General features: G+C 46.0%; 1 protein-coding gene across 1 annotated transcript in view; it reads right to left on the reverse strand.

Annotated features, from left to right (window-relative positions):
• LOC311113711 (syntaxin-8-like) overlaps positions 1-12,871 on the reverse strand; it is a 49,724-nt gene that overhangs the window by 5,997 nt on the left and 30,856 nt on the right. Inside the window, exon 7 of the mRNA XM_084157017.1 lies at positions 3,426-3,527. Coding sequence (XP_084013143.1) covers positions 3,426-3,527 — 102 coding nt within the window. The remainder of the gene's footprint in view (positions 1-3,425; positions 3,528-12,871) is intronic.

Raw genomic sequence — 12,871 nt, forward strand, 5'->3', positions numbered from 1 at the left:
CCACTCTCACCAGCCAAAACCAAGTCATAAAGGTTGTGTAAGCATTTGTAAATGTGACAAACCATGAGCTCCAGGATCTGTTACTCCTCTAGGTCATGGTTTCAACACCATCATACGTGCCTCACAACGACCTTGGAGTTTTAGTACAACCTTAGATTTGAATGGTTTGTTTCAGTATTTTTTGGTCCAACACTGAAATGAATGCTAGGGCATGGGAGACTAGTAAAAATGATAATTTCGGCATTGGTAAAATTACATAAAAGTAATCAAAATGAGCCCTCAAAAGTATTTAAGGTTTACTTAACAGGCTTGAAGGGACTAATTGAACTGAAGTTAAATGCACCCTTTACCTACCTTCAATGACAACCCCTCGAAAGCCCTAACAATTCAGCCCTACTTGAGATGCAAGCCACCTGCGGGATTCGAGTGTGTGTGAGTATGTGTGTGGGGTTTCCCTGCAGCCTCCCCAGGCCCATGGGATTAGTCCATTGGAGAGAGGGCGAGAGGTCTGCCCCCACATTGCCTGATGAGATGCTTAAGCCCTGGGAAACTCACACCACCCTCCTAGGGCCCTTTGGTGCTAAGGGGTAATCTGCCTTTCTAATGCCACCTACCCCCCTCAAAACCTGTTCACTATCCCTTTCCCAGTAAAAGGAAGTGACTGTGAAAAGGAGGCTTTACTTTATTGGATTTTTTTTTTGGGCAGCGTTAACTTTCTCATTTTGCTCAAAGCTTAAACACTGTTTAAAAAGGCTAACCCCAAGTTAGCTTTAAAGCTTTAACATTTTTCTTGTCACCCATATATCCTGGTGAAGTCCACAACTGTGTTGTGGTCTGATTGTGGCTCTTCCTCAATGCACCATGAGACTGATGACTGAAGGACTTGTAATGTACCTGTATCTCAACTCTCTATATGCTTCAACAAGATCCAGGATGTTTCACAAGCCTGCCCTGAGATCCAGTCATGCACCCGTTGCTGCAGGATGGATCCATGGCAGTATGTTATGCTATGTGGGACCTTCCTCCCTTCAGAGGAGAGATGACCCCTAACCATGTTCAGCCCGTGCTCATCCAGCTTTCAGCTTGCCAACTAAACACAAAGGTAGGATGGATTTTCCACAGTGTCCTCAGTCACTCATCTCTCTCTCCTTGTCTTGTCTCTGGCAGAAGGTCTAAGAGGTTGATTAAAGATTGACACACCTGCAAACAAAAGCCTCAGCTTTCATCAGTACACTTATTAGAAGTGGTAATTCATCTAAATGCTGCAATTCCTAACAGCCCAAATCCTAACAAGAGTAACATCTTTATGTTAAATCCTCAAGTTAAACACACATCTTAAGTAAGGATTCCGCCCCCAGTGTGTATAATCTGGGATGTTTCTTCTCTTACGAGAGAAAGTATGTGAAATATGCCCGTCTCCTTGTCAAAGCCAGTCTTTCCCACCTATTGGAGAACTCAAGGAAGACATAACACCCAAGCCTGGGCATTGGATGAGCTGGGTTCCAAAAACAAATCAAGCCCAAGCTCAGGAATCATCAACACGCACCCAAGAACAAGAGGAGAAACCCTCCAAAAGACTTGTGGCATGTTCTATTTTCAATTCTTTCTTTGCACGAGACAAAGACAAGTGTCAAACAAACCAGGAGAAGAGAGGATGGAAAAAGGAGGAATGGAGCGGGTCGGGGGGATGGTCAGTGTTGGGGTGGTGGACGATTTTTCCATTCACGACACCCAAACAACCCCCCCACTCCACCTCTCACACTACACAGAATACATTAATACTGTTAAGCATTGGCACAGTAGAGGACAGAAGGGATAGGAAGAGAGAGTGAGAAAAGAACGAGAGAAAGCAGACAGATAGAAAAGACAGAGAGAAAGAGAGAGAGAGAGAAAGATAGAGAGAGAGAGAGAGAGAGAGAGAGAGAGAGAGAGAGAGAGAGAGAGAGAGAGAGAGAGAGAGAGAGAGAGAGAGAGAGAGAGAGAGAGAGAGAGCGAGAGAGAGAGAGAGAGAGAGAGAGAGAGAGAAAGAGACTCCTTGGTTAGCACAATGTGCCCAGTGACTCTAGTTCTGGGATCTTCAAACAAACCTTCTCTGGGTGTCATGGCGACTGGGCAGAAATGGCATCAACTGTTATATTAGCTGAGCCTTCATCGCATCCTCAGATCTTACTGTTGTATGACCGCGCCACTGTTCGCCTGTTAGTGGGGGCTCCTAGTGCAACAATGCGGCCATCGCCTAGGTGACGCGGACTGGCGTTTACAAGGCAAACATAGCTTGACTACGCCAACAAGCTTTGTCGCACATTCCCGGTCTCGCTGTACGGTAGTTAGCCTAGCTACCTCCCCGCTCTGGCATCTCTTTTTCCCAGCAGAGAGAAAGAAGCAGGGTGGCCATTGAGAGAGGAAAGCTGGGCTTTGTAAAGGCTAAAGTCCAAACAGCCGAGTTAAACAAATTAAAGGGGATTGGGGGGTAATGGTGAGGGAGGGCCCCATTGACACAGCTTCACAGCTCCTCTTTAGCTCTGTAAACCACTGAACTCCATCAAAGACTGGTACCAAGAGAGGGTGGTGCTGACTTACTACACAACAGACTGGCTACTGGGAGTCCTTTGAAAATGGTACCAAGAAAGGCTTTTGACTTACTACAGAGTCTGTACTACAGCCTGGCTCTTGGAAGCCCCTTTCAGAGTGTAAGGGATTGGGGATAGGATCGGGGGACCTATGTGGGACTGTTTTCTATAACATAAAGTAGCAGATGTGATAGAGCCAATCCCCCAACCATTAACTGTGTGGTGTTTCGGTGCCAAATGTGCTCGTCGCCATCAATGTCGTTGCTTCTGGTCAATTAAGCAGCATTGAGTCTGCTTCTGGTGAGCACAGCAATGATATCGCTGAATGGAATACGATGGATGGTGCTTGAAAGGGTACCACTAGTCCACAAATCCACTGAGGGCCTTCAACTAGCTCCCTCATGAGATACAATTGTTTGGCATAGATTGAGATACCACATCCATGAAGGACACACCCTCTTATACTCCACATACTGTATAGGTGTGTTTTGGAGCTCATATTACTCTGGGAGAACCCAGCTTTAGAGGGTTTTTCACGATCTTTAACCATCTTGAATGACTTACCTGGAGAGTAAAAGATTATAGGACCGAGACTCAATATAACACATAACTGAGTGCATTTAGAGTTTGGGTCTGGCTTTCCCATTACTGAAGGCCTGAAGGTCTATACTCCCTTTACTAGGCCATTCACAGCACACTGAACTGTCCTGAGAGCTGCAGAAAGAGAAAAGGGAGAGGGACCGATGCTCGTAAATCTGGAAGAGAGACAGACGTATTACAGTTGGGTTACGAACACAGAGCAGATCAAATGGCCTTGCAGACCGCAGCGACCCCGGAGCTGGAAGGCGGGCTCACCGCAGGAAGCCGACTTAGTCTCCACCAGCTTAACCCTTCGTGTCTCGTTGCGGATCCGGTCATCCGTCTTGTCCACCAGGTGTGTGAGGTCATCAATGATTTCTAAGAGGGACAGGGAGAAGTGACAAAGTTAGTTGGAACAATGCTTCAGTTCGATATCAGTTACAGTATATCTCAAAGACCACAAGAATTCAAAAAAGTATATATTTTTTTTAGATTTAAGAGACCTCCAACAGTCCTGTGCTCTCGGCACTCGCTAATAAAATCACCCTTAATAGAAACGCTACAGACTTGGAAGGAAACAGAGGGGCTGTTGGCAGCCTCAAAGAGCCCGGGGGGGGGGGGGGGATGTGTGAAAGCACTCCCATTCAAAATCGTTCAGTTATTCCTGAATCGACGCTGGCTTTAAATCAGTGACTCTAGTGTGATTTAATGGCCGCTCGTGGAACAGACGCCGGCCGGGCGCTGCTGCAGTACAGTAGGACTTCCTGTCTTGAAGTCGTCCAGCTCGAGGCCTGTGATTCATAACGACGAGTTGCCATGGTGACACGACAGCCACGGTAGCCCACAACTGCTGGAGACCACCCGAGACCACGACTTAGGTCACTGCCATCCAACACTACAGCTCAGCAAAATCCCAGCAGGCAAAACTGGTTGAGATGACGTCATAATGAATGTAAAACGTCATTTCAACCAGTTTTGCTCCCTGGGGAATGCTGTGAGTATTTACATATTAAATCTCTTCAATCGCGGCAATAGCCTGTTTCTGTATGACATTGAGTAAACTGTGTTTCAGCGGCGAGAGCCTTTGAAAATGTTCCCACTGCTGTGTCAACTCATAGACGGAGTAAACCAATTACTCAACAATGAAACACAAACATGAAGAAATATGAGTGAAAAACTGTCAAAACAGCACGGCTCATTGCTCGAGTTCTACATTAAATTATTTAATGCTAAACAGAATCTAAATTATCCATTTCGTCTTTGGCGTTTGGGGGTACGTCTGTAGATCGAGCTGTGTGGCACTGGCTCGTCGTTTGTTCAATTCAAGCCTCGATGATAGGTCCTCTCCAGTCTCCAGCAAACCTTTGACAGAATAAAAAATGCTAGGGGCACGAACAGTGACGTGTTGTGGACTGATTTTTTTTAAAAACAAACTGAGGCTGAGGAGAAAAATACCAACTGAACTGACAGAAACTCTGTTCAAATATTACCCATTTTGGCAAGTTGGAGGTTTTTCAGGAAAGGAAAGCAATGCTTTCACCTACAGGCCTCCTTTGGCTGCCAACTCAAACAAGCTGCTTTCTTATTTCGAGGAAACTACCTGTTGGCTGATGTCTGAGACAGACAGACATGTCTAAGAGAGGGTTTTCTAGTAAGTTACAAAATTACTCCAATATAATTTGCATCCGTCCTGTGTAACAGCAACTAGGCTAAATTATGAAATTCCCACGAGTGAGTTCGCAAGGTCATAATCAGAGTTTTCTTATCTCTAGATAAGTTGTCTTTCCTAGTTCGAGATGCCCCTTCGCCAGTGAGAAAACATGTATCGGTAAGTGGCGTCATCAGTGTTTGACAAGGGAACCTGCTTTCGGCCCAACTCAGATAATTAAGTTTGGGATAATTTGGGTGAGGCGGGTCAGGCAGTGTCAGTTTTAAAGGGGCAAAGTGCGGCGGGGAAAGGAAAGGGGCGACGGAGAGACGTGAGACGGCCATGTGTAAAACATCTCCTGGGACATCCACCTCATCCTAGCATGAGGCAACAATTTACGAGCAGCGAAAGAGAGAGAAAGACATCAAGAGAGGGTCTTACAAGTGCGAGCAGCTACCCCTTGGGATAGGTACACAAAAAACAAAACCACTCGCTTTCCCTCTGCGCTCCAGAGACATAATTCCCAATTTCCTAATGTAGCACGTTGCTCCGATACATGACAGCTGCTCCCCCTGGCTCGGACCGGGCCTATCAGCCACACCACAATACAGGGCCTGTTCCAAACCAAGGTTGTTTATTTTAAATGCTATTACACTGGATAAACCTCCAAACCCACAGTGTGGGAGAGAGCACAGAGTCGTAGGCTCATACTCACATAGTGATGTCATTTGCCCTGCTTGCAGTTTCCGGTGTACTGTAAGTGACGGCTTGCACAATGAGACCCCCACCCCCCTTCACATTGGGAAGTAGAGGAAGCCATCTTTCTACACTCTGAGCAGGCACCTAACGTTAGCATCAGAAACAGTGGAACGTGTGCTGAGGTCTGCAATCACCGCACCCTCTTACTAAACCCCATCTCCCCCCGGTCGTCAAGGACAAAGAATGGTAAACACGCTGGTTGAACAGAGCCTTTTGTCTGGATGTCAGTGATCAGGCTCTCTTTAGAATACAGCCCACGGTCAAGGCGAGGCATTATTGCTAAGAGTCTGTTAGACAGTATCTCACTTTGAGAATTCAGGAGTAATACATGAGACAGAACACACACAGTCACACATACTCACGCTGAAGCTTCTTAACTTAAATGGGGAAAAAGTTGGCTGACACTGCTGTTTGTGTCTAGTTTACTATTCAGTGCACAGCACATCAACAAGTCTAATGAATGGATTTCTCCACCAACACATCCCCACAGACACATACCAATGTTAAAGCCTATCAGATTAATCTAAAACAGCAATCTAACAGACGGAAAAACTCCAATCAAAGACTTTAAAAAATGCTGATAAATGTGCCCTCGATATTCCACCTTTTTTAAATGAAGGGACAAGTGATTGCAAGTTGGAGGAAGAGTACATTGGGGGGAAAAACAAGAATAGTTTCCTTAACAATTAAGACAACTTCGGTGTTCTTCCTTCACTGAGGAAAGAGACATGAATCTATCAGCATCATAATATACACTTAAGTAACTAACTACACTTTTCTTAATTACTCTACGCAAAGATATCTATGTCCTTGCTCCAATGTTCCCCAATAAAATGCAAGAGGCAATTAGCAAGTTCTTAATGGATCCAGACTGTTTCCATTGTCACGTCGTTTGTTTTGCTAGAAACACAATTAAAAACTCCAGGCGCAGTCGCTTGGGGGAAAGACCGGGTGGGTGGTTGTTCTTCAGCCAACAGACAGAGACAGCAGTGCTGTTGAGATTACACGGATGCATCGACTGACAGGCCAAGTTCACAGCCCTGGAATGGAAAAAAGAAGCGACTTTCCTTCCCGAACACCAAAATAAACAGCGTAATCCTGTCTCTTCCAGAAGGGTACACGCCATCGTCACCTTGCATTCCTCTCTTTCTATCGCTCGTTCTCTCTCAACTACATTCAAAGAAAGGAAAGCACCCTCACATTAGTTTTATTTGCTTTCAGGTTGCATTATTTGCCTAGTCTTCTCTGTCTGTCCTTTGTACAGGTTGCAGAGGAGGAAAGGTGTGTAGGCATGTGAGTGACGTCATTTGACACGGCAATTCCCCAACCACACTGGTGCACCGTAGAACAACGGCCGTTGCTTCTGACGAAACATGACGCCGCCGAAGTCTCTGGAACTGGAAGACACCAATAGGACACAGATGTTGTTCTGCAATGACGTCACCCACATCTTTACTTTCTCCTCCACGGCCGACTAGACTGCGCCATCTCAGAGTCCCATCATTTCCTGTCCAAGACAATTACACTGCTTCTCTAAACAATGTTTCTGATTGCCATTAGATCCAATGCCAGCTTCCAGCTTCCTGTCTCAAGACACAATAGTTAACAGGTTCATTTCCATCCCTGTTGGATCGTCATCTGGATGGAGAGACTGAGAGACTTCCTCTCCTCTGTACATAGGGAATGGTGATTTGTTTTGTGTCATACATTCTAGGATGAACGCCTTAGTTTCAGTATTGGACGGCCAATTGTTTTGGGAGGTCAAAGCAGCAGAAATCCCTTTGAGGAATAGTGTTTGTCATGGACAATGTTCTCCTTCCGTGTCCTGTCACTGGCTCTGACAATGAGATGTTCATCTCAGAAGACACAGAGCAGAAGACTCACATCATTCTCCATTTCCTTGTCTGGCGTCTCAAATCATGTCTCACGCCTGCAAACAAACATAGGTCCAACATTACCGGTTCTTGCTCATCCAGATCCAAGATCCAAGTTTATTACACAACTGTAAGCAGAGAAGTACTTAAGGTCCGGTACTAACAGAAGCAAGGAGGCCATTTGGGAGCAAAGGAGCAGAGCTGGGGCCTTGGCGTGGGCGCCAGTTACGAAATGGAGTGGAGTTCGTCAAGGGGCAGGAAGTGCAACTGAATGAGGCATTGGTTCAGGTACTGGGGTCTGTCAATGCGGCGTCCTGGGAGGGATTTCCTCCTAGTCTCACCCTCCACAGGATGTGGTGTTGGGCCGCAGGCCAATAGGAATCCAGTACCGCCAGCAGGAGCTGTCACGGCAGAGTGTGTAGAGGAGGCAAAGCAGCAGTCCTAGGCTCCATGTCCTCTCTCTCTCTCAAGCGTTCTCTCTCTCTGCACTGTGGAGAGTAGCACAAGCCCCCACCGCAGACCCTGTCTCTTGTAGGCTATTACAGCAGGGCTCAGATCACTAACATCAGCCCTACACAAAATAAAGGGCAATGTCGCTATTCGAGCATGTTGGAATCCGAGATGAATGAGAGGGGACTTACTCCCTCCCCAACCTCCTTCATATCCCTCCAAACACCCAACTTGCTGACTCATTTGTACTGGGTTTGCTGTTGCGGCTTTGGGGCACCATTCTAAACAGTGACACCCCACTGGCTCCAGGACACGCTGTATTAACTGTGTGTGTTATTGTAGGATGCCTTCCCAATCCGATGGCCTGGGCACAGAGAGAAAGAGAGAGAGCGAGAGAGCTGCTTGTTTTTCAAACACAAACCGACTTGGCAGGCACTCATTTCGTTGCACTTACCCGAGTGATTTCTCCTGAGGATATGACAGGCAGAGCGCTCCACTCTACACTCTGAGTCCTGGGCCCGTGTAGCTAGTTACCCACCACAACTGTTACCAATTGGCCCCAATGTAGAGAGGAGAGGTCCCTGGTTGCCAAGCAAAACACAACACTCCTCTGTCATTACTGGAACTTGGTGCACATTGTGTACGCAGCACTCCGTTTGGATGATACACTGTAGTGCCGGGCAATTACAGTATTTACAAGAAGTTGTGCCTTTTTTTGTCCTCTTTTTCTTCTTTGACTTTTCCCCCGCCTCGATGCGCATTGTAAACAAACGCACCCGAGGGGCTGCTGAGTGAGGATTAGTAAGGGCTGCACTCACAGCTCTGAGCTTTATGACTTTATAAACGGACAGCGAAACCCGGAGAGAGCAACGCTGAGCTGTGGCCAATAATGTGGAGAAAAAAACTCAAAATGAGCCATTTCGGTCTCAATAAAGAAGGACTTGGGTAAAGAAACAGTGCAGAAAATGTGTTTTGGCCAATCTGACATATTGGAAGTAGAATAAATAAACAACGGCACTTTCTTCTCCTAACAACCATCTATCGTAGCTAGTAAAAAAAGAGCTGTCCGTTTATTTGTTCATAATGGAGTGTCTATCGAGGTTTACAAGAGTACTGGCTGATGGCAAGTTAATGCCTTGATTTCTGAACTGGATCCAAAACCAACAACATGCCAAGACATTTTTATTCATGATGAACAAATGCGACCACAAAAATAACAAATCAACAATAAACACTACATTTGGCCTGTTAGCGTTGCTTGTCCAATGATTTATAAAGGGTTTGTAAAGCCTCTAAGGCTCTTCGAAGCTGAAAAGTGTGTGTAGAATGGACTGCTTAACACAACACACAAACGAGAGGGGATCGATTGGCCTTTACCAAGGCATTGACAAATGGCACCTTAGGCCACCATGAAATAGCTTTGCCATGAGGTCGAAGATATTTGTGAGAGTATGTGTGTGTGCATGTGTGTGTGTCTGTGTGTCTCTTCCTCCTATGTGTGTCAGTCATTGTCTGTAAGCAATAACACACTCGCCAGGAGCTTTTTGGAGCTGAAGTATCTCCATGCGTTTCCTCTCAACATCTGGTCTTCTGAAGTGCCTCAGCACATGTGCATAGATTAGTCTCACCGCAGGGTTGGAATTGCCCCTGCCTCTATGAATCCACTGCCCTCCACCGAGCACGACGGGCTCCAGCACCATTTACCCCTATTTACCCAGAAGATTCATCGTCAGCCGTCACGCGAACACCCAAAATAGATGTCAGGTTGATCGATGACTCTGTTTAAGGTGGAACCTCCACTAGAAAGAATGCACTTCAAAGAGCAGCCATAGACATCCCCATCACTGTGCCTTTCACTGTGTCTGTCTGGTGTTAGCGAAACAGGAAGTCAGGTGAATTACGGAAGTGGTTCTCAAACCTCTCTTCAGGGTCCCCCAGACATTTCACAATTTTGTTTTAGCCCTGAATTAGCTCACCTGACTCACTTAGTCAAGAGCTTGATAATGAGTTGACAAGTTGAATCAGGTGTGCTAGCTCTGGAATAGATGAAATACATGGAAATGCTAGGGGGTCCCCGAGGAGAGGTTAGAGATCCACTGAATTAGGGAGTCCAGCAAAGGGCAGTAAACAGGACGTTGCCTGGTTTGACCACATTGTAGAATGACTAGGTGAGGGGCTTATGAGCACTTGGAAAGACTACATCTGTCATGTTGTATTATCATGTCATTCTGCTGTGGCTCTCTGGGGGTGAATCCCCAATGGAACGTGCAAATCTGAACCATGTGGAGAGTGAAAATACATTGAGCATTTTTCAGGTAAACGCCAAACCTCCCGTGCCTAACATGGATGTTCTTGGAGCCTCATGGACGTTCTTGGAAATCATCTCAAGGCACATAAAAATGTAAATGATGCCTCTTTAAAAAGAGCAAAAACCCAAAGCGCAAGTCAGGCACACAGCGGAAGTATACTGTTACATTGGCAGGTTCTCAGAACCAAACCTAGGTCTTTCATACCCACCAGGGCACAGCCATTCAGGATATTGCTTCAGAGGGTTGCCAGATTCCAGATTTATCCAGCATCTCCCCATCATGGCCAGGTGCCACTGAACAATGAGAGTGTGATGAGCATGAGGGTGCCAGCAGAAGAACGGCCCAGAAGCACGGGACTCATGGAAGGGGAACAATCATGGGCACGGACCCACAAAACCACACATCACACTTTATTACCAAGACCTTGGAGGAGGAGGTAACACATTGAAATGGGAGAACATTTCACTTTTGCCTCCAAAGGCTCAGATTAGACCATGGTGCTGGCAACACCAGGGTTGTGGGTTCTTGCAAGAACTAAGAATTGGTTGACAGTTCTGTAAATCGTTTTGCTAAATGACCATGCTATTATCGTTATTAGGGAAAAGCGGAAGAGTACAAACAGGAAACACAATCACTGGACCGATTTCAGATTTCAGAGGGCACAGACGCAGTAAGCATTAGGTTGTTTCCAGGATCTAGCATCATCTCGCTGGCCTGGCACAGCAGTACTGTAAAAACAGCCTGTAGGTGTTGTCAATGTGAGTGTGCTGTGTAAACACCACCTGCGGAGACTGTATGTTTCTCACCCACAAAACAAAATCTGGACTAAGTTATTCTGAACCCCTGTGGAGCTGAGCTGAGCTTCCCGGCAGTACACTGAGTGTCTGACTGACTGCTAAGGGTTATAGCGGGACTTTGATGTGCAGCCAGGGCCCGTTTAACCCGGAACACACACACATTCTGCCAGGACCCTTGTCTGGGTCCAGAGTGAGGAGTAACCATCCATAATAACGCCAAGTCCCTCCCTGTCCATTGACAGTGGAGGAGGAATAGAGAGGAATGACATGTCTCAAACAGAACACTATGATGGAGACATTTTATTATGGAAAACTGATTCCACCGCCAGCTGTTGTTTAGCCACTCAGAGTGCAGGAATGTGTAACAAGAGACAGTTTTGGTATTGAGTATTAAAAAAGTAGACAAAGAAGACAATTCTGAGACTGACTCATGTGAAGAGAGGCCTGAGTCAGTGACATCTATGAGCTGAGTAAGACATTAGGGGGCAAAGGGGTAAGGTCAACAGGATGTACTTCCTAGCGGGCCAATCTGGTTGAAAAGACGTCACTGTAACCAGTTTACAACCAGAATCTAGCGTTGTTTTGCATGGGTTGCCTTTAGCATGACTGCCCTTTAGAATGGTTCCTTCCATGTCACAGGGCTCCAAGTACCAGTAAGTTACCACAGTGCATCTGAAATCTGCTGCTGATCTATGCTGTGAACTGGGTTCAAAGTTTTGATTGGATCTGAAGAACTCCATAACACCTCTGATAGGGGTGATATCATTGGCTTGTAAAAGTTCTATAGCACTTCATAGAAAGACTAAAATAACAGCAAGCAGGTGAAATAATTAAGTCACCTTCAAACATACACAACAAGTTATTTTCTCTTCTGAAAGCTTCCCTGAAACTGTTTTGATTTATAAGTGTATATTACTTTAATGTATGATAACACTATAAACTGTGGGTTAGAGAGAGAGACAGAGAGAGAGAGAGGTGGGGATACTATTGTGGTCCAAGTCCCCCTATTAAAATGGAAAACTTGGGCGGTGGGAGGGCTATTTGTGCTGTTGTAGCTCACGCCAGAATAAATGTTGGGGCACAGTGTTCCTGAAAAAACATCCATACAGGAAAAAGATCCCCCCCATGTAGCTTCTGGACACCAAGGAAGTCATTTCACCACCAATACATGCTGCAAGCGTGCGCACACGCAAACGGATTCACGCACATACGGGCACGCGCGCGCGCACACACACACGCTCATGTACTGAACATACATAAGAGCAACCTATCTAAATGCCATCACATAACGTACATAGGAAAACTAAGTGAAAAGAAGAGGGGTTTTGGGGAATATTATGCTGCAATCGTCTCCACAGCTGCGAGTGCAGATGCTGTATAATTACAGAATGCACTCACCGCTGATGAGGAACATGAGTAGGTGGTGATCGCTTACAGACAGGGAAACCTCCTCTGAGGTACAAAATAAAATTAACAAACCTTAATTGACATTTTACGACTTTCCCTCCTCCCAAAACCTCCCCTCAATTCCACAACCCAGGCCCCACATAAGAGTCTCTGAAAGTGAAAACCTCCCATTTCATCATCAAGACCGTCTCAGCTGTCATCTCCTCTACTGCCCACTGGTGGAGAGGTAGCTGAATTACAGTGTACTGTACCGCACAGGGCAGCAGCCAACCAACACAATGACCAGACAGTGTCCTCAATGCACTGACGTGGGATGTGTTGTTACAGGTTCTTGTTTTTGTGTTCAAGACGCCTCTGTAAAGATAACATATCGTTAAGTTGTGACTGAAAGGTCAAAAAGGTAGTATGTACAAGGCTGATGTTCATTTATGGCCTTGGCTGGCAGAGAGCCACAGAAACAGAAGCTGCAATAGGGAGG

Source organism: Coregonus lavaretus (assembly GCF_964263955.1).
Source record: "Coregonus lavaretus genome assembly, chromosome: 40".
Lineage (NCBI taxonomy): Eukaryota > Metazoa > Chordata > Actinopteri > Salmoniformes > Salmonidae > Coregonus > Coregonus lavaretus.